At 36.2% G+C, this 27,044-nt stretch overlaps 1 protein-coding gene across 1 annotated transcript in view; it reads right to left on the bottom strand.

Annotated features, from left to right (window-relative positions):
• CYLC1 (cylicin 1) overlaps positions 1–7,760 on the bottom strand; it is a 77,920-nt gene extending 70,160 nt beyond the window's left edge. Inside the window, exon 1 of the mRNA XM_039223820.1 lies at positions 7,717–7,760. Coding sequence (XP_039079751.1) covers positions 7,717–7,733 — 17 coding nt within the window. The 5' untranslated portion in view covers positions 7,734–7,760. The remainder of the gene's footprint in view (positions 1–7,716) is intronic.
• Positions 7,761–27,044: the final 19,284 nt, after the last annotated feature.

Genomic DNA, 27,044 nt, shown 5'->3' with positions numbered 1-27,044 from the left:
GGGCTCGAACCCACGAACCGCGAGATCATGACCTAATCGAAGGTCTTACGCTTAACCGACTAAGCCACCAGGCTCCCCGAACACCCAACTTCGGCTAAGGTCATAGTTTCACAGCTCGTGAGCTCAAGCTCTGGCTCTGTGCTGACAGCTCAGAGCCTGGAGCCTGCTTCGAATTCTGTGTCTCCCTCTCTCTCTCTTTCCCTCCTCTACTACTTTTCTTTCTCTCAAAGTAAATAAACATTTAACAAGAGAAAAAGACCAAAATATATACAATCACAACGGAGGAAGAAGAAATGGCAACACTATAGAAATACAAACAATTATAAGATAATATTATGAAAAATTATACAAAAAGAAAGTAAACTTCCAACTTCATTTTATGAAGCCAGCATTATCTTGATAGCAAACCTGACGGATTCCATTAAAAAAGAGATCTATAGACCAATATCCCTGATAAACATGGATACAAAAACACTCAATAAAATACTAGCAAACCGACACCAACAATACAATAAAAAAATCACTCATCACAAACAAATGGGATTTATTCCTGGGTTGCCAGGTGCTTCAATATTCCCAAATTAATCAACATGATAACCATATTAATGAATGTGGATAAAAACAATATGATCTTTTCAATACATGCATTAAAATATTCAACAAAGTATTACGTACATTCATGATAAAAGCCCCTAATACAGTAGGTTTAGAGGGAACATATGTCAACATAATAAAGGCAATCCATGAAAAACCCACAGCTAATATTATCCTAAATGGAGAAAACAGAGTTTTTCCTCTATAGTCAAGAACAAGACAGGGATGTCCACTTTCACCATTTTGATTCACATAGTACTGGAAGTCCTAGCAACAGAAATAGACAACAAAAAGAAACACAAGACAGCCAAATCAGCAAGGGAGAAGTAAAATTTACATTATTTCTAGGTGACATGATAGTCTATATAGAAAATCTGAAAGACTCTACCAAAAAAATTGCTAGAAATGATATGCAAGTTCAGTAAAATCATAGAAAATCAACATGAAAAATCTGTTGAATTTATAATATACACTAATAATGAAGCAGCAGAAAAATAAATTGAGGAATCAATCCCATTTACAATTGCACCAAAAACAAAAGGAAACCTAGAATTAAACCTAACCAAAGAGGTTAAAGACATATAGTCTGAAAATATAAGACACTGATGAAAGAAATTGAAGATGACAAAAAGAAATGGAGAGATATTCCATGATCATCAACGGAAAGAACAAATATTCTTAAAATGTCCATGTACCCAAAGCAATCTACACATTTAACACAATTCCTATCAAAATACCAATAGCCTTTTTCACAGAACTAGAACAAACAATCCTAAAATTTGTGTGGAATCACAAAATAGCCAAAGCAATCTTGAAAAAGAAAAGCAAATCTAGAGGCATCACAATTCCAGACTTCAAATTATATTACAAAGCTGTAGTAATGAAAATAAAACGGTAGTGGAACAAAAATAGACACATAGATCAGTAGAACAGAATTGAAAGCCCTGAAATGAACCCACAACTACACAATCAATTAATATTTGACAATGCAGGAATGAATATCTAATGGGAAAATGACAGGTTCTTCAACAATATCACTGGGAAAACTGGACAGCAACATGCAACAGAATGAAACTAGACCACTTTCTTATGGCTTACACAAAAGTACTTTGAAATGAATGAAAGACCTAAACGTGAGACTTGAAGCCATGAAAAATTGTAGAGGAGAACACAATCAGTAACCTCTTTGTCACCAGCCATAGCAACTTTTTTCTAGATCTGTTCCCTGAGGGAAGGGAAACAAAAGGAAAAATGAACTATTGGGACTTCATCAAAATAAAAAGCTTTTGCACATTGAAGTAATTAATCAATAAAACTAAAGTTACCTATGGAATGGGAGAAAAAATTTGTAAATGAGAGATGGCAAAGGGTCAGTATCCAAAATCTATAAAGAAGTTATAAAACTTAACACCCAAACAATGGATAATCCAATTAAAAATGGGTATGCATGTACATTTTTCAAGGAAGACATACAGATGACCAACAGACACATGAAAATATGCTCAACATGATTCATCATCAGGGAAATACAAATCAAAGCTACAATAAGATATCACCTCATAGCTGCTAGATCAACAACACACTAAATATTTCTGGGAAAAGTGGATATCTACATGCAAAAGAATAAAAATGGAGCCCTATCATACACAAGTCACAAAAATTATCTTGCGATGGTTTAAAAATTTAAACATAAGAACTGAAACTATTTAACTCCTAGAAAAAGAACATAGAGAGAAAGAACTTTGATATGTCGTTGACATTGAGATTCATGGGTATGCCACCAAATGTTCAGGAAACAAAAGCAAAGATAAGTATGTAGAACCTATATAAAACAGCTTCTGCACAACAAATGATCAATCAATAATATTGAAAAGCAGTATGTTGAAAGAGAGAAAACATTTGCAAACCAATTTTTTGATAAGGGCTTAATATCCAAAATACTTAGGTAACTTACACAACTCAATAATAATTTAGTAAACTGATTAAAAAATGGACAAGGACTTGAATAGGCATTTTTTCAAAGAAGACATATAAATGGTCAACAGGTCAACAAAGATGCACCAAATATATAAGCCACAAAACAAAATTAGAGTGATACACCACCACACTGAAAGCTTCTGTACATCAAAAGGAAAATTCATTGAAATGAAAAGACAGCTTATGGAATTGGATAAAATATTTGGAATTCCTCTATCTGATAAAAGGTTAATATCTTAAACATATGAGGAACTCATACAATGCAATATTTTTAAAAATCTAGAAAAATAAATCTGAATTTTAAAATGTGCAGAGAAGAAAAGAGGCAAACCATAAAACAAATATTTTTTTTTAAGTTTTATTTATTTTGAGAGAGAGAGAGAGAATGAGCAGAGAGAGGAAAAGAGAATCTCAAGCAGGCTCCTCACTGTCAACACAGAGCCTGACACAATGTCCAGTCTCACAAACCATGAGATCATGGCCTGAGCCAAAATCGAGAGTCAGAAGTTTAAGCCGCTCACGCACTCCGAAACAGACTCTTAACTATAGAGAACAAACTAGGGTTGCTGGGGGGAAGGTGGGTGGGGGAATGGGTTAAATGGATGATGGGTGTTAAGGAGAGCACTTGTTTGTGATGAGCACTGGGTATTGTATGTAAGTGCTGAATCACTAAATTCTACACCTGAAACTAATATTACACTGTATGTTACCTAACTGGCATGAAATTAAAAGTTGAAACTAAAATAAATAAAATAAAAAGGTTCAGAGAAACTAAATAGACATTTTCCCAAAGAAGACATACAAATGGACAACAGATACATGAAGATGTGCTCAGCATCTTTAGTCATGAGCGTAATCCATATCAAAACTAGAATGAGATATTATTTCATGCCTATTAAATGGCTTTTACCCCACCTCCCCGCTCAAAAAAAAAAAAAGAAAAGAAAGAAAGAAAGAAAGAAAGAAAGAAAGAAAGAAAGAAAGAAAGAAAATAAGAAGAGCCAAGTGATAGTGAGGCTATGAAGAAAAGGGAAGCTTTGTTCACTCTAGCCACAAGTGTTAATTGGTACAGTCAGTATGGACCACAGGAAGAGGTTCTTCAACAATTAAAAATAACACTATCATATGATATAGAAATCCCACTTCTGGGTATACATCCAAAGGAAATCAAATCACTCTATCAAATAAATATATGTATTTTAGCTGAGATAAAGAAGGAAATTCTGCCATTTATGACAATAAAGATGGAGTTTGAGGGCATTATTTTAAGTGAAATAAATTAGACAAAGATAATACTGTCTGATCTCATTTATATGTGTGTTCTAAAGAGGCTGAACTCATAGAAACAGTACAGTGGTGATTGCCTGGGGCTGTGGGTTGGGGGAAATGCAGAGATGTTGTCAAAGGGTACAAACTTCCACTTATAATATGAATATGTTGTGAGGATCTAATGAGTAATGTGGTGACTATTGTTAGCAATGCTGCATTATATACTTGAAATTTGGTAAGAAGTAGGCCTCAAATGTTCCTGCCACAAGAAAAGGTAATTATATGATGTGATGGAGGTGTTAACTAACCCTACCATAACCATAATTTTGCAATGCATAAGAGCATCAAATAATAACGCTGCACATCTCAGACACACTCAGTTATATGTCAATTATGTTTCAATAAAGGTATAGAAAAAAAGAAAAATAATGAGGATACAGAAGACAAGTTAAATATAGGAGCCATATTCTTATGTAGTGAAGGAAATCCAGTGCCCAGTGCTGTGAGTTGAACTGTGTCCCCCATAAAGACATATTCAAGTCCTATCATTTGGTACCTGTGAACTTGATCTTATTTGTAAACAGGGTCTCTGTAGATGTAATCAAATTTAGGTGAGGTCATACTGGATTAGGGTGGGCCCTAATACTGGTGTTCTTATGAGAATAAGGAAATTTGGACACAGACACACACAGACAAAGGGAGTGTGCCATGTGAGTGATGGAAGAGGCAGAGACTGGGGTGATAGATCTACAATCCAAGGAATGTCAATGGTTGCCAGAAACTGCCAGAAGTTAGAGGAGAGTCATGAGATAGATTCTTCCTCAGAGCCCTGACAAGGAGCCAATACTGCTGACATTTTGATTTTGGATTTTTAGCTCCCAGAAATGTGAGAAAATTAACTTCTAATGTTTTAAGTCATCTGATCTGTGGTAATTTGTTTCAGCAGCCCTAGGAAACTCATATACTTTAAATTATATTTAGATATGAGCAAGAAGATGGTATCTACTCTAATAGGAGGGAAGGCAGGAAAAAAAGATGGTGAAGATACATATAGACTAGTATATTTAGTTGTGGCTACGGTGAAACTTTCCTCTATTTCTCTCTATTGTCCAAGAGTGGGGTGGAAAAATCTACTGTAAATTTAACAGAGAAAAAAATGTAAGAAATAGTCATCTTAAAGGAGAGACTTGAACATATAAGAGAAGTTTAATACCATTGCTGAGTAACGTTAATGGACCACCTGGAGTTTGACATTATAAATTAAATTGAAGCCAATCCTCATGGTTACATAATTTCCTCAGCCGCATTCAGCTTGCAAAGTTACTACTAAGGAGTAATGGGGGAGGTGAACATATCTGAAACTAGAGTTTTGTCTAAGAGATATCAAAAGGAATGTGGATAGGGGCGCCTGGGTGGCTTAGTTGGTTAAGCGTCCGACTTTCGCTTAGGTCATGATCTCGCGGTTCGTGGGTTCGAGCCCCGCGTCGGGCTCTGTGCTGACTGCCAGCTCAGAGCCTGGAGCCTGTTTCAGTCTGTGACTCCCTCTCTCTCTGACCCTCCCCTGTTCATGCTGTCTCTCTCTCTCTCCTAGAAATAAATAAAAATATTAAAAAAAAAAAAAAAAAGGAATGTGGATAAAGGGGATTGTAGATTTAGGCCGGAAATTTTTTGTTTTGGTTCACCATGAGCCAATAAGAACCTTAGATAGATAAGGATCTATAATGGGTAAGAATATAAGTAAAGCCATGGGGAAATGATTAATGACCAATAGTTCAAATTTGGTAAAATCAATAGTAGGTCTTACAGGGGTAGGAGAATTGTTAGAGTGTGGGTATTAGAGGTACTTGAAGTAGTGATTAGAGAATGGTTGAAATTGAGATTTGGGAGGGATATGAATAGAAGTGAGCCACTGAAATAAGATGGAAGGCAAGATAATTTGAGAAAATAAAGTCAATTAATAGAGATATTAGAATATGGGAATGATTATCTATTAAAATTGCCAGGGTATTAAGGCATGAGGGAATGGCAGTGGGCCAGACAGAAAATCATGGCAAAATAAAGGCAATGACCTGGGAGTCAGTAGATGAATATAACAAGGAAACATAACAGATGATATAAATTGTATGATAGAAGATTCAAAGCTGGCTATTTTTAGGGAGTAGAGAAGTAGAATGAGTTGGAAATGCCATTGAGGAACCAAGTACACATCTACTGCATCTCTGGGTCCAGAGGTAGGAGGGGACATGGGAAGGAAAATATCTCCTACACAAGAAAGCCCCAGGAAAAACAATATATTTGAGAAACAGCCGAGTTTCAAATAACAATGAAGTGGAAATATCATTCAGATAAGAAGCAGAGGATTTGGCTGATGACAGTGTGTTTCAGAGATAATGCCCAATGGTGACATAATTCTGAAGCCTTTGTGATGTAAGAGGAAAGATCAGATGTAGGCAGCATCAAACTAGAAACACCTCTCTAAAAGCACTAGAAGCTCAATTTTAACTTTTAGATCAACTTCACACTGTTTTGAAATTTCTGACTTTAAAAGTAATACATACTCATTGAAAAACATCCAAACAGCATAAAAATGTGCCATTTATAAAGGGAAAATCTCTTTACGTTTTTTAGAATTTGAATTTCTGATTCAAAGATTTTCTAAATGTTCTTTTTATAAATGAGATTGTGCACTTTTACATGTTTGTTATTCACATTTCTTTTTCTATAAAATACCTGTTCATATCCTTCAACTGTTTTTTACCACCTTAATTGTATCTTTAATATTGAGTTTTATAAACTTTTTATATTAGATTGTACCATAAGACATTCCCATTTTTGAAGGCAAAAAATGATTGAATATTGACAATCTCGGGGCGCCTGGGTGGCTCAGTCGGTTAAGCGTCCGACTTCGGCTCAGGTCATGATCTCACGGTTCGTGGGTTCGAGCTCTGCATGGGGCTCTATGCTGACAGCTAGCTCAGAGCCTAGAGCCTGTTTCAGATTCTGCATCTCTCTCTCTCTGACCTTCCCCTGCTCACGCTGTCTGTCTCTCTCTCAGAAATAAATGAAACATTTAAAAATATTGACAATCTCATATGGTTCAACTTAATACACATGGCTATTAGCTGGTATTTCCAAGTCAGCGTGGTCTATATTGTCCTAATTTTTATTTTATTTCAGCAATACTCTTTTGGAGGATGTTAACTTTTAAAATAAAGACCAAAATTGAAAGATGTGGTCACTGATACCTGCAGAAATACTGTTGTTTAATTACTTATTAATATTTCATCATTTACTTAATGACTCCTTTTAAAAGTCAAGTTGCTAAATCTTCTCTTACTAGAAATGATACTGTCTTTCTTCTTAGCAGAGCAAAGGAATGATCTAAATTTCTTTTTACATAAAATTAAATATAACAAAGTTGTATAATAGTCTTAATATATTATATCCTGATTTACATTTTAATTGCCTCCATACACATTAATTACTTCCTTTCTTAAAATAAGACTTTATTGATGGACATGGAGGAGGGCACTGTGGGGATGAGCACTGGGTGTTATATGGAAACCAACTTGACAATAAACTATTAAAAAATATATAAAATGTGATTGTAAGCGCACACACACACAGACACACACACACACACACACACAATGGTTAAGGCCATGCAACTATTTTGTGAAAAAGCTTGAAATAGCTAAATCTCAAAGCAAAACACCCAAGATATTGTTGAAAATTTCGTACCTCTGTTTAACATTTTAATCTATAAATAATGTTACCATGAGAGAAACATTATTTACATTTAAAAGGATAAATATGTTTCCAAGTTGAGCATATTAATCATTAAAAATACTAAAAAGTATTAGACAAAGTACTTACAATCTTTTAAGAGACATTTCCCCTGTCTATATGTTGCCAGGACTTTAGCATTGTAATTTCAAACTGGTAATGTTGACTGATGACATCATAAAGAGACTGAATAACAGGAAGTTGAAGGGAAAAGACAGAGTTATTATATTTTATGGTGCATACATGTCTCTGAAATCTATTAAAAATTAGTAGCTGTGTTTACGCACAATATTTTACAGCTTGAACAGGAAGAATCAGGTTTTCATTGAATCTATTTGGTTGTTTACTAAACATATAATTGTTATTAGACTATTTCAACACTAGTTTTAAGCATATATGTGTACACATGGATCTATATACATGTGTATATGATGGAGCGATATGGATCAAAAGGAAAATAAAAGAATATAAATATTCCTTTATGAAGAGCTAATTTAATCTTGTACATTTCCTTCCCATTCAGACTTTCTTCCATAAAAAAACTGTCATCTATCTATCTAATTATCTATCTATCTATCTATCTATCTTTACAGTGATACTTCTTCAAAATAACTTGAATATGGTTTCATCTTATATGTATAAATTACACAAAGGTAAAATGCCTATTAACATAGTACCAGGAAGTCTGAAAGACATTTTTTCTCCCCAAATCTAAAAACAACTGTTGTTATGTACAAAGTTATGTTAAAATCAGTTACCAATGTGACTTGGTAGGGAATTTGCAAAATATGAACTTTTCATTATATAAAGGAAACTTATGGTAGATAAGGATGTATATAGGAATAAAGTGTCTTTTATGCATTCTAGATAACAAAATGTGAGTATCATTTTGGCTCCAGGAAGAAAAGAAGTTTAATAGTTATTCTCATTTTTCACTATTGTTTCTGTCATTAAATTTTTATTTATTTTTGAAAGTATATTTTTCTTATGTAATACTAACCCTATCTCATTTTTTATCTTGTTTATTAATTTTGAGAGAGACAGAAAGCACAAGTGAGTGGGGAAAGGGCATAGAGAGAGAGGTGAGGAGAAACAGAATACCAAGCAGGCTCTGTACTGTCAGCACAGACATTCTCACAATCACGAGATCATGACCTGAGCCAAAATCAAGAGTTCAATGCTTAACCAACTGAGGCACCCAGGTGCCCCTGAACCTATTTCATTTTTAGAAAACAAAAGGAAAATGTGATACGAACACCAAGGTAGTTTTCATTTGAGCAATGTTATATAGTCTCAGAACCCTTCCATTGGCCATACTGAGCTTAAAAGCGTATCAAACAGTATTATCTTCTGAAGTAAAGTAATACAAAGCCCTTCAATTTGTAAGTCTAAAATGGACCACAATCAGTAAAGGAATAAAAGGAACACTATGTGTTAAGAGCCTCGAAAAATGTTCCTACTTTCTTTTTTTTTTTTTTTTTCTAATTTATTTCTAGGAGAGAGAGAGACAGCGTGAACAGGGGAGGGTCAGAGAGAGAGGGAGTCACAGACTGAAACAGGCTCCAGGCTCTGAGCCGGCAGTCAGCACAGAGCCCGACGCGGGGCTCGAACCCACGAATCGCGAGATCATGACCTAAGCGAAAGTCGGACGCTTAACCGACTAAGCCACCCAGGCGCCCCATATGTTCCTACTTTCAAGCCAAGTAATTCTACTCCTAGGAATGCATACTAAGTAACTAATTAATTCAGCACAAAAATGTTAATTGTAATTTTACATAAAATATTAAAATTTAGAAACACTCTAAATGTCCAAGATTTGGGAATGGCTTTAGTAAATCCCTAGATTACAATTCCATGAGGCCAGGAATCATGTCTGTTTTGGTCATCCATGCCTAGCATTTGTGTGAGAAAAAAAAAAAAAAGGAACGTAGAACTGTACACACAGTTTGGTATCTACCATATACAGTGAAAGTATTTACTGCAAAGAGAAATAAAGTTAAATATATCAAAATGCTATACGTGGGATTATGGTATGGAGAGTTTTATTTTCTGCATACTATTTTTGTACTAAAAATTCCTACAACATAGGTATATATTGATAAGCAAAATTATAATATTAAAATATATGTAAAGCATTGCAAGTGCAGATAGAAACAATATTTGGAACATTTACATTCTTGGATTTTTGGAAATGATAAGAAAATTAGCATTACTTTTGAAGAACTGTTGAGTAGATAAAGCCAATTAACAAAATAGTCATTTTTATTAATTTTTAATGTATATCTATTTTTGAGACAGACAGAGACAGAGCATGAGTGGGAGAGGGGCAGAGAGACGGGAGACAAAGAATGAAGGGAGCTCCAGGCTCTCCGTTGTCAGCACAGAGCCTGATGTGGGGGCTCAGATTCACGAACATGGAGATCATGACCTGAGCTGAAGTCAGACTCAATCGACTGAGCCACCCAGGCGCCCCACAAAACAATCTTGACTAATACTACTTTATTTTTTTAACTTACCTGTTAACTCAAATAGTCAAATTGACATATAACTTCAATGAATACAAAATTGCTGTCAGAATTTCTAAGATTCAAAGAAAATTAAGTAATATCTATGAACATATAAAGGTGTAAATGGCTTATTTCAATTCATGTGAAGAGTATGCTTAAAGATTTGATCTTTTAACTTTGTATACGTTATTATTGATTTGACGTTTTAATCATAAGGAAGAAAATTAGACGGGAAAAAGGATTAGAGGAATGCTTTGTATTGGGAAAGATCTAGGGCTCAAGTAGAGTACATGCCCTGTACAACCCCATCACCAAGGCAATACTGAGGCAGAAGTGAGGCTGGTTGTCTCTTCCTCTCTTTCTCTTTTGTCACATCTGTTTCCTTTTCCCTCCTTCCCCATTTCAAAGCTTTCCCTGATTTTTAAAAATGAGATATAATGCAGGGAAGAGTGAAAGCATATGCAAATCTACAACAAGATTTGGCTTGGGCCCTGGACTTCTGCCAGCATGACCTCGAACTTTGAGGAAGAAAAACGTAACTTTTTTTTTTCAGTCACCAATTTCAGTCTTTAACAACATTTACACACAGACTGGCAGAAGATCACATCTTTAATTGAATCTGAAGCCCCCATACCACTTTCTCCCCTGCACTGGCCCTCCCTGCCACTCTATCTCCTTTATTTTTTTTCCATAGCACTTATTACATTCTACATAACTTATTTACTTATTGTTTATCACTCACCACTAGAATATAAAGACCATAGGGGCAGAGATGTTTATTTGTTTTATTTACTGATGTATCTCCAGTGCCTGAAATAGTGCCTGACAAATAGATGACACTATTTTTGTTGAATGAATAAAAGCTATAATTTATTATTAGGTAAGGAAATATTGGCTACCTCAGGGGTTTTTTTCACTAAGAAAGAATCATTAATTTCTGTAGCCACTGAAAAATTAAGATTGAAATTATCAATAAACTGCCACCTACTAGTAATAGGACTAAATTGGCCATTAATTTTGAGCTAAAATTTATGACTATGTTGCATTTCATTTTGTACTGGTTCCCTGCTGGTCCTGGTGGTAAGGGTGGAAGTGTTTTGAAGGGATATGCTTGGGAGTAAAAACATCAAATTGGAATTCAGGAAACCAGTGTTAAAATTTTAGCTTTGTCACTAATCATATGGCTTTGGATAAGCCAACTAAACTTTCTTTGGTCTCTCAATCTATAATAGGGATGGACCAGATAGTTTTCCTTGAGTGACACAGACTGTTAAGGATCTAGGAGGGTAGTAATCAAGTGATCTAGAGCCAAATTCCACATTTCAGATAGGTTTCATTCTGTATTAATATATTTTAATTAAAAGAATCTGAATGCTTGTACATGTAATATATTGATCCAGTATGAACCACTATTTCATACTGATCAGACATTTTAATTGGCAATGATACGTAATAAAAAAATAATTGTGAACACGACAACTTTATGGAATCCAGGATTTAAGGTAAAAAATAAAATCTGAAATGGCCCCTCCTCCCCCTTTCCACCATAACTCAAACTCCAGTAGATTAAAAAGAGTCTGATATCTCCATCTAGTTAGAAAAATGGTTCTCAACTCTTAAACTCTGATCAGTTATGAGGACACTCTCAAACTTTGATCAAGAGACTAAATAAATGACTATTCCAGGTGAGAATGCACACTTCAAGTCTTGTCAAAAGGAACCTTGAAGTGAGTGAATCATCTGGTATTGAGTGGAATAAAGCTTGCATCAAATTAAAAGGGGCAAATTGGGATATCAAAACTTGAACCAATGCAAGCCCTACATGAAGTTAAGGCTATTTCTGTGTTTTTCTTTTATGGTGTTGTAGTTAATCATTTAATCTCCATGATTAACAGAGTGCTGCTTCAAAGTAGGCACTCAGTAAATACTTATTAATGAATAAATATGTAAGAGAGCTATGATCAGGAAAGAGTTGTACACAGTTAGAGAACTGATATGCAACAATTTAAATAGTACAAAAGTGGATGTTTTTATAGATCATTAGTGACATTTAGTATTAGTTATTGTGTTGCTATTATTGTGGCCTAGTATAGCTTTTGTTAGAATCATTATTTGAAACGTGTGCTCAAAAATTCTCATTTTCAGGTGTGTGCTATAAACACATGACATGTACAGACACAATTGTGAATCACAGAATCAGAAGAACTTGTCTTTTTTTTTAAATTTTTAATGTTTTATTTGTACTTGAGAGAGAGAGAGAGAGCGTGAGCAGGGGAGGGTCAGAGAGAGAGGGAGATACAGAATCTGAAGCAAGCTCCAGGCTCTGAGCTGTCAGCACAGAGCCCGACGCGGGGCTCGAACCCGCGAACCGTGAGATCATGACCTGAGCCGAAGTCAGACACTTAACCGACTGAGCCACCCAGGAGCCCCAGAACTTGTCTTTTTAAATAGGAAATTGTCTAAAGCTTATGAGAGAACTTTACTAAATGTTTTATTTGTATGTAAGACCCATAACAAGTAAATGGTGGCTATATTTTAAGAAGATCTATGACAGAGTTCATTAGATATTTATTTTGATTGCTCAAATGAAGAAATTTTAAAAAGGCAAATGAATGAGAGGGATAGAGAGGCAACACCCATGCACTGCCTTTTTTGTTTTTATTTATAAAGATAAATACTATACATGGAACTCCCATGCTTCTCTATTTCTCTAACCTCTCTGTCATTTCTCTCATATTCCTGATACCCATGTCTACCGAAAAATATTGTGATAGACTCTATTGATTGCTTACCCAACATTTTCCCCTTCCTCTGTATTTCTTACTTGTCATCACCATAGAAGCTAGGAATTCCATGTACATAGTTTCCAAGACTTCCTCGTAGCTCGTGGTGGTCCCCCAACCTAGATTGGGCCAATGAAAATAATAGAAATACTTCTAGGAAGTGTCTGGGATTTTCTATTATGATAAAAGCCCTATTTTATTCCTGCTTCATATATTGTTTTATAATGTCATGATGCTTAAAAGTGCAGCAGCCATCTTTTGAACATGAGAAGACATATTGACAACACCATAGATAACTCAGCAGAAGCACTGTAGGATCCTGGGTTTCAATAACATTTTTAAGCCACTAACTTAATTATTAAAAAAAAATTCTTTCTGAAATCATGTAATGGAGAGGCTGGGTGGCTCAGTTGGTTAAGCACCCAATTATTGATTCACTAAGCGGGTGAAATGACTTGTGCTGGTCTCCTGGGGGATATACTTGAAGGGTGTAGTTGGGTGTAATGGCTCCGTTCCCCACTAGATAGCATTGCTTAACTCACTGGGATGGATCCGTGTGTGTGTGTGTGTGTGTGCGTGCGTGCGTGCGTGCGCGCATGCACATGCGCGGGAGAGGTGGAAATGTCTTCATCCAGCTTCCTAGTCTCTGTAGACCCACGATCAAGCACCTCTCCTTTGTCTCAGACTTCTGTCCACTCCCCACTTCTACCCTGTCCTTGTCCAAGATGTCCACTTGCCAGGTAGCCCCTCCCTCCAGAGCCTTATCTAAGATGGGGTTGTGTTTCAAAACCTCACACTTTAGAAATCCATGGCTTGGATCTGTGCTGACTCTCTGTGGGAGGATCTTGCTGAGCAGTTGCCAGGTGGTGGCTTGCCCCACAAAATGTTTTTGTGATAGCACAGTCGCAGAGGTTCAGAGATTACGGCAAATCACCACACACAGCTAGCACCAGGTTTTGCCGCACTCTGGTGTCTTTGTCCCAATACCAGCAAACATGGCTTCTCTCCAGGATCTGCTGGGATTTTGGCCTGTGGGGAGATCATATGGCCAGCCTCTACCAAATGCAATCCAAGCAGGGGAACTGTTTCTCCCCGTGTGGCTCATGCATCCCTTAGACTGTGCTGCCTCCATCTGGGGATTTGCCCTACTTCTTCACCCTAGCACCACCAGGCACTGAGCTCTGAAACTTCAGACTTTGTCCTCCCCTGTTTATAGAATCCCGGTGGTATTGAAGCCTTCTCTTCTCTCCCTGTCAATGGTTATGGGGAACAGATTTCTTGTTCAGTATCCTGCCTGTGTTTTCTCTTTCTATCTCTTTCCAGCGACTTTCAGGGGGAGGGGCTTTTCTTGTATGATCCCTATGTGCTGCAGTCTACCCCAAAAGTCAAATCAATCTTAAAAAAGAAAAACAAAGTGAGAGACATCACAATTCCAGACTTGAATTTTATATCACAGTGTTGTGATAATCAAAACACTATTATATTGGCACTAAAATAGACATGTGGATCAAGAGAACAAAATAGGAAACCCATAAATGAGGCCACAGCTATATGGTCGACTAAATTTCGACAAAACAGCAAAGAATATCCAATGAGAAAAAGACAGTCCTTCAACAAATGGTGCTGGAAAAACTGGACAGCAACATGCGAAAGAATGACTGTGTATAATTTTCTTACACAGTATAGAAAAGTGAACTCAAAATAGGTTAAAGACCTAAATATGAGACCTAAAACCATAAAAACCCTAGAGGAGAACACAGGTAGTAACTTCTTTGACAGTGGCTATAGCAACTTCTGTTTAGATATGTCCCCTGAAGGGGCGCCTGGGTGGCTTAGTCCGTTAAGCGTCCGACTTTCGCTTGGGTCATGATCTCGCGGTTCGTGGGTTCGAGCCCCGCGTCGGGCTCTGTGCTGACTACCAGCTCAGAGCCTGGAGCCTGTTTCAGAGTCTGTGATTCCCTCTCTCTCCGACCCTCCCCTGCTCACGCTGTCTCTCTCTCTCTCTCTCTCTCTCTCTCCTAGAAATAAAAACATTTAAAAAAATTCTCCATAGATATGTTCCCTGTAGTAAGGGAAATAAAAGCAAAAATAAACTATTGACTCTTCATCAAAATAAAAAGCTGCACAGTTGAAGGAAACAATAAAACTAAAAGGCAGCTTATGGAATGGGAGAAGATATTTGCTAATGACATATACAATATAACCAGAGTACATGAAGAAATGATAAAATGCAACACCAATAAATTGGATTCTTTAAATAATTCAATTTAGAAAAAGCAAAAGACAGAAGAGACATTTGTACAAAGAGAACATACAGATGGCAAATAGGCAATTGAAAATATGCTCAAAATTACCCATTTTCAGGGAAAATGCAAATTAAAACTACAATGAGATATCACCTCACACCAGTCAGAATGGCTAAGATCAACAACCCAGGAAATATCACGTATTGGCAAAGATGTGGACAAAGGTGACCCTTCTTACATTGTTGGTAGGAATACAAAATGGTGCAGTTGCTTTGGAAAACAGTATAGAGGTTCCTCAAAAAGTTAAAAAATGGAACTACGCTATGACTTAGCAATGCACCACTAGGTATTTACCCAAAGAATGCTAAAATATTAATTCAAAGGAATACATACACCCCAATGTAGTAACATTATCTACGATAGCAAGTGATAGAAATAGTCCAAGTGTCCATTGACTGATAAATGGATAAAGAAGTGGTCTGTACATATGTGTAAGCACACGCGCGCGTGCACACACACACACACACAGAGGAATAATATTCAGCCATAAAAAAGTAATGAAATCTTGCCATTTGCAAAGACATGGATGGAACTAAAGAGTATTATGCAATGCAAAATAAGCGAGAGAAAGATAAATACCATATGATTTCACTTGTAGGTGGAATTTAGGAAACAAAACAAAGAAAGGGAAAACAGAGAAAGAGAGACACAGAGAGACAGAGAGACAGAGAGAGAGAAACCAAGAAACGGACTGTAAACAACCGAGAAAAACCTGATGGTATCCAGAAGGGAGGTTGGTAGGTTGGTAGGGAATGGGTTAAATAGGTGACTGGGATTAAGAAATGCACTTGTGATGAGCACAAGTGTCACATGGGTGTAATATGGACGTGTTGAGTTACTATGTTGTCCACCTGAAATTAATATTACACTGTATATTAGCTAGCTGGAATTTAAATTTAAAAATTATAATTAAAAATAATGAAATCCCAAGAAAAAACAAAAAATAAAAGAGTTAGCCCTATAAAATACAAATAATAAAGTGGTGGTTACCAGGGAATGGGAAGATAGAATTATGGTGTTTCAGGGTACAAATATATAATGAGAATTTAATAAGAAAGTGATAATGAATATAGTCAATAATATTTTAGTTTATGTCATGTGATAATTATTGCTATATCAGCAATTATATTACAATATATAGATATAGGAAATAACACACCCTACACCTTATACACACAATGTTACATGTAAAAATTATTCCACAAAAATAGTTTATTCCTTTTTGCTGCTGAATACAATTTTAATTGTATAAATATTCCACAAATTTTTAAAAATATTTTTCAATGTTTTATTTATTTCTTTTTTCTTTTTTCTTTTTTCTTTTCTTTATTTAAAAAATATATTTTTAAATGTTTTATTTATTTCTAGGAGAGAGAGAGAGAGACAGCATGAGCAGGGGAGGGTCAGAGAGAGAGGGAGTCACAGACTGAAACAGGCTCCAGGCTCTGAGCAGGCAGTCAGCACAGAGCCCGACACGGGGCTCGAACCCATGATCCGTGAGATCATGACCTAAGCGAAAGTCGGACGCTTAACCGACTAAGCCACCGAGGCGCCCATTGTTTTATTTATTTCTGAGAGACAGAGAGAGAGAGAAAGATAGAGAGAGACAGCGTGAGCAGGGGAGGGTCAGAGAGAGAGGAAGACACAGGCTCCAGGCTCTGAGCTGTTGTAACACGAAGCCTAACGCGGGGCTCAAACCATGAAATGTGAGATCATGACCCGACCCAAATTTGGGTGCTTGATCACTTGAGCCACCCAGGCGCCCCTATTCCACAAATTTTTTGTACATATACTTCTTTTTAAAAATTTATTTATTTAAATATGTAGAGTATCATGTTGTCGGTGAAAAGTGAAAGTTTGACATCTTCTTTGCCAAATCTGATGCCTTTGATTTCCTTTTGCTGTCTGCTGGCTGATGCTAGGACTTCCAGCACTATGTTAAACAACAGTGGTGAGAGTGGACATCCCTGCCGTGTTCCTGATCTCGGGGGGAAAGCTGTCAGTTTTCCCCGTTGAGAATGATGTTCGCTGAAGGCTTCTCATAGATGGCTTTGATGATGTTTCAGTAGGTTCCTTCTATTCTAATTTTCTCTAGAGTCTTTATTAAGAAGGATGGTGTATTTTGTCAAATGCTTTTTCTGCATCTATTGACAGGATCATATGGTTTTTATCTTTTCTTTTATTGATGTGATGGATCACGTTGATTGATTTGCGAATGTTGAACCAGCCCTGTAACCCAGGAATGAATCCCACTTGATCTTGGTGGATGATTCTTTTGATATGCTGCTGGATTCGATTTGCAAGTATCTTGTTGACGATTTTTGCATCCGTATTCATCAAGGATATTGGCCTGTAGTTCTCTTTTCTTGCTGGATCTCTGTCTGGCTTGGGAATCACAGTGATGCTGGCTTCATAAAACGATTCCGGGAGTTTTCCTTTGATTTCTATTTTTTGGAATAGCTTGAGAAGAATTGGGATTAATTCTGTTTTAAATGTCTGGTAGACTTCCCCAGGGAAGCCATCAGGTCCACGGCTCTTATTTGTTGGGAGATTTTTGATCACTGATTCGATTTCTTCACTCACTATGGGTCTGTTCAGATTTTCTATTCTTCCCGTGTGAATTTTGGTAGTTATTGTGTGTTTAGGAATTCGTCCATTACTTCTAATTGTCCAATTTGTTGGCATATAATTTTTCATAGTATTCTCTGATAATTGCTTGTATTTCTGAGGGGTTGGTTGTAATAAATCCATTTTCATTCATAATTTTGTCTATTTCGGTGCTGTGTCTTCTTTTTTTTTGATAAGTCTGGCTAGAGGTTTGTCAATTTTGTTTATTATTTCAAAAAGACAACTCTTGGTTTCAATGATCTGTTCAATTGCTTCTTTGGTCTCTATGTTGTTTATTTCTGATCTAACTTTTACTATTTCTCTTCTTCTACTGGGTTTAGGGCGTTCTTGTTGCTCTGCTTCTAGTTCCTTTAGGTGAGCTGTTAGATTTTGGAATTGCACTTTTTTCTAATCTCTTGAAATAGGCCTGGAGAGCAATGTGCTTTCCTCTTAGGACTGCCTTGGCCGCAGCCCATAGATTTTGAATTGTTGTGTTTTCATTTTCATTTATTTCCATATATTTTTTATATTTGATCTCTAATTGCCTGATTGGCCCATTCATTCTTTAGAAGGGTGTTCTTTAACCTCCATGTGTTTGGAGGTTTTCCAGGCTTCTTCCTGGGATTGATTTCAAGTTTCAAAGCATTATGATCTGAGAGTGTGCATGGTATGATCTCAATTCTTTTATATTCATTGAGGGCTGCTTTATGTCCCAGTATGTGATCTATCTTGGAGAATGTGCCATGCGCACTTGAGAAGAAAGTAAATTCCCTGGCCTCAGGATGTAAAGTTCTAAATATATCCGTCAGGTCCATCTGGTCCAATGTGTCTTTCAAGTCCATTTTTTCTTTAGTGATTTTCTGTCTGGTTGACCTATCCATTGCTGTCAGTGGAGTATTAAAGTCCCCTGCTATTAGCACATTCTTATCTTTAAGCTTGTTTCTGTTTGTGATTAATTGTTTTAGATATTTACAAGCTCCCATAATCGGTGCATAGACATTTATGATATTTAGTTCTTCCTGATGTATGGACATTGTAATTATTATGTAGTGCCCTTCTTCATCTCTTGTTATTGTCTATTATTTTAATGTTTTATTTATTTCTAGGAGAGACACAGAGACAGCGTGAGCAGGGGAGGGTCAGAGAGAGAGGGAGTCACAGACTGAAACAGGCTCCAGGCTCTGAGTTGTCAGTCAGCACAGAGCCCGAGGGGGGGCTTGAACCCACGATCCGTGAGATCATGACCTAAGCGAAAGTCGGGCGGGTAATCGACTAAGCCACCCAGGGCCCCTCTTGTTATTGTCTTTAATTTAAAGTCATTTTGTCTGATATAAGTATAGCTACTCCGGCTTTCTTTTGATTTCCTGTAGCATGATATATATTTCTCCATCCCCTTACTTTTCATCTGAAGGTATCTTCCCGTCTAAAATGAGTTTCTTGTAGTCAGCATATAGATGGATTTTGTTTTTTTATCCATTCTGCTACCCTATGTCTTTTGATTGGAGCATTCAGCCCATTTACATTCAGTGTTATTATTGAAATTGTGGGTTTAGAGTCTATGTGTCTTTTGTAGGGTTCATGTTTGTGGTGGTGTCTCTGATATATTTGTTCCTTGCAACATTTCCTTCAGAGAGTCCCCCTCAGGATTTCTTGTAGGGCTGGCTTAGTGGTGACAAATTCTTTTAATTTCTGTTTATTTAGAAAGATTTTTATCTCTCCTTCTATTTTGAATGACAGGCTTACAGGATAGAGGATTCTTGGCTGCTTATTTTTACTGTTCATCACATTGAAGATCTCCTGCCATTCCTTTCTGGCCTGCCAAGTTTCAGTAGATAGGTCTGTCACCACTCTGATAGGTTTCCCTTTGTATGTTAGGGTCCTTTTCTCCCTAGCTGCTTTCAAAATTCTCTCTTTGCCCTTGTATTTTGCCAATTTTACTATGATTTGCCCTGCAGAAGATCGATTCAAGTTCCGTCTGAGGGGAGTCCTCTGAGCCTCTTGTATTTCCACATTTACTTCCTTCCCCAGGTCGGGGAAGTTCTCTGCTACAATTTGTTCTAGGACTCCTTCAGCATCTTTCCCTCTCTCTTCCTCTTCCGGGATTCCTATGATACGGATATTGTTGCGTTTGACCGTATCTCTGAGCTCTCGAACTCTTCTTTCCTGTTCCTGGATCAGTTTGTCTCTTTTTTTGTCAGTTTCTTGTTTTTCTATAATGGTGTCTTCTAAATCACTGATTCTCCTTTCTACCTCTTCAATTCGTGCATTGGAGTCCTTTAATTTATTATGTATCTCATTTATCACATTTTTTAATTCTTCATGCCTATTTTTATTTTCCATTCTGTCTGTAGCCATAGTTTTGTTGATGTCCCCTATGCTTTTTTTCCAGCCCAGCTATTAACTTTACCATTATTATTCCAAAATCTTGTTCAGTTATGCTGCTTATATCTCTTTTGAGCTGTTCATTAGCTATAATTTCTTCTTGGAGTTTCTTTGGAGGAGAGCTCTTTCGTTTCTTTCATTTTAGTTACCTTTCTGGCTCTTGTTAGTTTTAAAGACTTGTTATGCTCTCTGCACCTTTGAGCGCTGCTGTATCCATGAAGAAGAGAGAGAGAGAGAGAGAGCGTGAGCAGGGGAGGGTCAGAGATAGAGGGGATCACAGACTCTGAAACAGGTTCCACGCTCTGAGCTGGCAGTCAGCACAGAGCCTGATGCGGGGCTCGAACCCACAAACCACAAGATCATGACCTAAGCGAAAGTCGGACGCTTAACCGACTAAGCCACCCAGGCGCCCCAGAAAGAGTGTTTTTTGAATGGTATCTGTTGGTCTCTCGTGTTGGGACCTTGGTTATTTTATTTTCCTACTCGTAGTGATATTTGGGACTCTCCACCTTGTGTACTCTGCCTTGTTTCTTGAGGTAGCCTCAAGTAGCCCTGGAGAAGAAAACAGACAGACAAACACACAGGGAGCAGGAGCACACAAACTCACAGACTAATTCAACCTACATGTAAACCGAGAGGGAAAATCTTGAGGCAAGAGAAACAAAGGAAAAACACACAAATGAAAGTATATAAACATAAAATTCTTCTGCAGAGCAAGGTAAACAAACAAGGAAACTAAAATACAACCTATAAAATGGGATAGGATATTTGCAAATGTCATAGCTGCTAAATGGTAAGTATCTAAAATGTATAAAGAACTTATAGGACTCAGCACACACACACACACACACACACACACACACAACAACAACAACAACAACAACCTTAAATAATCCAGGGGGGAAAATGTACAGAAGACATAAACAGAATTTCTCCAAAGAAGACACACAGGTGGCCAGTAGACACATGAAAAAATGCTCCAAATCCCTTGCCATCAGAGAAATACAAATCAAATCTCCAATGAAATATGACCTCACACCTGTCAGTGTGGCTAAAATAAAAAGAGACAAGTGTTGGTGTAAGAAGTTAGTTTTTCTCCGCATCCTTGCCCAAACCTGTTCTTTCTTGTGTGGTTGATTCTGTATTTCCCTGATGATGAGTAATGTTGAGCATCTTTACATGTTATCTGTTAGACATCTGTTTGTCTTATTTTGAAAAATATCTATATGTCATCTATCCATTTTTAACTGGATTATTTGTTCTGTTTTGTTTTTTGAATTAATTTTTAGAAGTGAAATTGCTATATCATGTGGTAGTTATATTTCTATTTTTTGAGGATATCTCTACTATTTTCCATATTGGCTAAACCAATTTACATTCCCACAAACAGTGCAGGAATTTTTCCTTTTCTTATCATTACTGCCAGTCCTTACTATTGTCTGACTTATTTATAATAACCATTCTAACATGTGCAAAGTGATATCTCACTGTCATTTCGATTTGCATATCTCCGATGATTAGTGAAGTTGAATATCTTTACATGTATCAGCTGGACATATGTGTTTCTTCCTTGGAACAATGTTGATACAGAGACTTTGCCCATTATTAATCTGACTCCTTCCTTCCTCCCTCCCTCCCTCCTTCCCTCCTACCTCCCGTCCTCTTTCTTTCTTTCTTTCTTTCTTTCTTTCTTTCTTTCTTTCTTTCTTTCTTTCTTTCTTTCTTTCTTTCTGACATTGGATTACATGAATTTCTTATGTACTTTGGAAGTTAACCCCTTATTAGATAGTTTGAAAATAATTTCTCCCGTTCAGTAGGTTTTATTGAGAGTTTCCTTTCATTAAAAAAATTAATCTTTATTTTTGAGAGAGAGAGAGACATAGAGAAAGAGAGAGAGAGGCAGAGACAGAGGAAGACACAGAATCCAACAGAGGCTTCAGGCTCTGAGCTGTCACCAGGGCTTGAACCCCTGAGCCATGAGATCATGACCCAAGACAAAGTTGGACGCTTAACTAACTGAGCCACCCAGACACCCGAGTAGTGCCTTTTCTTTTTGTTGGAGGTTTTCTTTGCTGTACAGAAGTTTTGTTTCTTTTTGTTTTTAAGTAATGTGTCCTATGTATTTTTGTTTTTACTGCCTTTAGTTTTGGGGTCAAATCCAAAAAATCCGGGAGAGTTATTGTTTCAGGTCTCATGCTCAGGTCTTCAATTCATTTTAAGCTGACTTTTATGTATGATGTAAGATAGTGGTCCAGTTTCATTTTTTTGAATGTGACTGTCCAGTTTTCTCAAAACACTGTTTTTCCAAATTGTCTGCCTTTGGTTCCTTTGCTGTAAATTAATTGGCCATATATTTATGTGTTTATTTCTGAGATTTTTATTCTGATCCATAAATCTATAAACCTGTGTTTTTTCCAATACCATTTTAGTTTGATTACTACTGCTTTGTAATATAGTTTGGAATAAGGAAGAGTAATGCTTCCAACTTTATTTTTCTTACTCACGATTGCTTTGGCTATTTGGTTTCTTTTGTGGGTTCAGACAAATTTTATGATTATTCAATTTCTGTGAAAAATGCATTAACATTTTGATAGGGATGACATTAAACCTATAGATAGTTTTGGATAGTATGGACATTTTAACAATGTTAATTATTTCAATCCATAAACGTGGAGTATCTTTTTATTTAGTTGTTTCTTATTTATTTCCTTCATCAGTGTCTAATAGTTTTCACCTCCTTGGTTAAATCTATTCCTAGGTATATTATTCTTTTTGATGCAATTGTCAGTGGAATTGTCTTATTAATTTATCTTTCTGAATGTTCATTATCAGCTTATAGAAACACAAGTGATTTTTGTAAATTGAGTTTGTTTGTTTTTTTTTACTGAATTTATTAGATCTAACTCTTTTTTTGGTATAGCCTTTAATGTCATGTTATCTTCAAATAGTGACAGTTTTACTTCCTCCCTGTTTATTTGGATGACTTGCCTATTTGATCTGCCTATGCCATCCAATACTAGAATGAATGAAAGTGGAAACTTGAGTATCCATGTCTTTTTCCTAATTTTAGTGGAACATGTTTCATCTTTTCACCATTGAGTATGATGGTAGCTGTAGACTTGCCATATATGGTCTTTGTTATGTTAGGGCATATTTATTCTATACGCACTTTTTTGAGAGTTTTTATCAGAAATGAATGAAATAACCAAATACTCTTTTTGCATCTTTTGAGATGATCATATTATGCCTGTCCCTTAATTTTGTATCATAGGGAATCAAATGGATTGATTTGCAGATGTTGAACCATCTTTGTCTCCCTGAAATTAATTCCCTTTTATCATGCAGTATAGTCCTATTAATGTATTGTTGAATTCTGTTTGTTAATATTTTGTTTTGCATTTTTGCCTTTATGTTTTTCACGGATTTGGCTTGTAATTTTCATTTCCTGTACTGTCCCATTTGTCATTTTTTGTATCACAGTAATGCCGGGCTTGGAAAATGAGTTTGGAAATATTCTCTGGTCTTCTATTTTTTGGACAGTTTGGAAAAGGTTGGCTTTGTTCTTTATTTATCTGGTAGCATTAAACAGAGAATCCATATTGTCATAGATTTTGTTTATTGGGGATTTTTGATTAATGACTCAATCTTCTAACTACTAGTTAATCTGTTCAGATTTTTAATTTTTTCATGATTTAGTCCTTATATGTTGCATATTTTCAGGCATATATTCATTTCTCTTAGGCTGTTCAATTTGTTGGTGTATAAATGTTCATAGTAGTTTCTTATAACACTTTGTATTTCTGTGTTATCAATTGTAACATCTACTCTTTTTCTAATTTTATTGATTTGATTCCTTTATATTTTCTTTCTTTGTGAGTTTAGCTAAAGGTTTGTCTATTATTTTATTATTTAAAAAGTTAGCTCTTAGTTTCACATATTTTTTCTTTTGTCTTTTTTAGTCTCTATTTCATTTAATTCTGTTAATCTTTGTTATTCTATTCCTCCTACTAACTTTAATTTTAGTTATTCTTTTTCTAGCTCCTTGAGGTGTATAGTTAGGTTTTTAATTGAGATCTGTCTCATTTCTTAATGTAGGAATTTATCATTAGGAACTTCCTTCTTAGAACTTCTATTGCTTTATCCCATTAAGTTTTGGTGTATTGTATTTATATTTCCATTTGTCTCGAGATTTTTTAAATTATTGTTTAAAATTTCTTCATTGACACTAATACCCATAAGGATTTTTCATACATATTCTTTTTTAAATTTTTATGAAGACCCTATTGGCCATCTAAACCATATATATCTTTATTCAAGTATAATTAATAACTAGTGTTATACTAGTTTCAAGTGTACAGTATAATAATTCAATGATTCTATGCATTTTTGGGGCTTATAACGATAGGTGTACTCCTAATCCCTTATATATATTTCACCCATCTTCTTTAACCCATCTTCTATCCCATATACTTTACCAATTCTTCTATATTCTTGAGGGCTATTTGTCTTTACTTTTATTTTCTTTTATTGTATATTTTTAATTTGGTGTTTATATTGGGGAAATGCTAACCACATAAAATGAGTTACAGTATTTCTGCCTCTATTTGAGGAATTACAGAGAGGAAAGTGTTGAAGTTTCCAACTATAATTGTTGATTTGTACATTTTTTCCATTTAATTTCTTCAATATTTAATCTATTTTACTTTCTATTGTGAGTTGTGTATATTTTAAGGAATATTTTATCTTCTTGAGATTTTCATTTTATTATTATTCAATGTCATTATTGATCCTTAGGTATTTCTCTTGTTTTAAAGTTTTCTCTATTTGCTATTAACAGTGTCCTTCCAAGGCATTTTAAATTAGTGTTGTCATTTCATGTATTTTCTCATCCTTTTACTTCTAATATACTTATTTTGTTATATTAAAATTGGTTTCTTATAGGCATGACATAATCATATCTTGTATAACCCATTCGAATAATCTCCAATTTATGGTCTTTTACTATGTCTAGACAATTTCTATTTAAAATAGCTATTAAGAATGGCATAATGAAAATAGCTACATAAAAGACCCCAGCCTCAGTTCCCCTTACAAAGATAGACAGCTGTCCATGAACATAAACATCTGTGGATGAGCTCTGGATTTCACTTAAGAAACTACACCAACATATTGAAAGAATAAATCTGAGAATAGCCACACATAAAGACAAAGAATACAGCTTCATTTTGCCTGCATCAACTAATCCCTCAAGATAACATTGCTTAGTTATAAGAGAGTTTCCCAGCTACATAGAGTTTTCATCATAAGTAAAGGAAGGGTGGGACGAATAATAAGGTTCCTCAGCTTTCTTTTGGGGTGGCACGCAAAAGTCCCACTTCCATTTTACTCTATCCAGAGACTGGTAAAGCTGAGACATATAGAGATGGATACGAACTAGAAATAAAAGCAGAAGTTACCAGTAACAAACATTCAGTGGAAAGGTTGAAATTCACAGTGACCTGCTTTACATACAAATCCAATAGCTTCAACCACAGAAGAAGAAACCAACAGTTTAAATAGTTGTTGAATTCTAATGATTTTTACCAGTCTTACCCCAAACATATTTTAATTAACTGATGCTAGCTGACTGAATCCCCTATCCCCCACTTCCTGCCACCAATACATTCTAGTATTGCACTGTCAGCCAGTCAAAGTCTAGAGATGTGCAAGTGCAAAATCCCAGCTTAGGCCACTGCTGATGATCCCACTATTATGTGAAAGTTTAGGGCTAGGCTTTCCAGATGAGAACCTGCATGGTCTTCTGACCCGACTGCAATCTCTGACCTCCAATGCATTAATCTGTGGCAAGCCCCATCAACACTGTAGTACATACCAACAGCCATGGCCCTCAAAGTTATCAGTGTGCCTCAGACCTTTTTGTGCTGGCCCACACCACTATGTGTGTGTTTTCAGTTGGCACATGCCGCTAACAGTACCTACAGCTGGCCCTGCAGCCAAGTGTGGTCACAACACTCATTCTGGTCACAACTGTTGCCTGCAGTGATCCCAAGGTGTTGGGCATGGAGTTGCCAGTGAATATTCCAATACACTTTGCACATATGTGGGGCTTCCACAACACTTGTGGAGTTGTTGCAGAGTTGTTGAAAGTTAGATAGAACTGGCCTGAACTAAAGAGATATTCCACACCAGGATCCAAAATCACAACATGATTCCATACTTGACACCTGCACTGCTAGATCCAGAATCACAGCACACTCCAGGGTGTCCCAATATACATGTGAAAATCTTCCTTTACAGAAGTCAGTGCACATAATCTGAAGAGGGGAGTGTGTTCAAAAGCGTGGATGCCAACAAAAGTCTGTAGATACCAGGAAAAACTGACAAACATTATGTCGCAAATGGAATATAGTAAAATTTATGTAATTTGTTACAAAGAAATGAAGAGTCAGGAATTACTGAAAATTCAAAATAATTATTAGGGGTGCCTGGGTGGCTCAGGGGTTAAGCGTCCGACTTTGGCTCAGGACATGATCTCACGGTTCATGGGTTCGAGCTTTGCGTCAGGCTCTGTGCTCACAGCCAGCTCAGAGCCTGGATCCTGCTTCAGATTCTGTGTCTCCCTCTCTCTCTGACCCTCCCCTGCTCACACTGTCTCTCTCTTTCTCAGAAATAAATAAAACATTAAAATTTTTAAATAATTTTTGTAAAGATTCTCAGAGAGCTACGAAAACACAGATAAACAGTTTAACTATATCATGAAAACAAAAAAGAACAAAGAGGGAATTTGAACATAAATGATATAAGAATATAAAACATAAAATGACCAAACAAAT

Source organism: Hyaena hyaena, unplaced genomic scaffold (assembly GCF_003009895.1).
Source record: "Hyaena hyaena isolate Hyena2069 unplaced genomic scaffold, ASM300989v1 scaffold_1463, whole genome shotgun sequence".
In the NCBI taxonomy this organism is placed as follows: domain Eukaryota; kingdom Metazoa; phylum Chordata; class Mammalia; order Carnivora; family Hyaenidae; genus Hyaena; species Hyaena hyaena.
The sequence above is the reverse complement of the archived record's forward strand: the minus strand, read 5'-3'. Positions and strand labels throughout refer to the sequence as shown.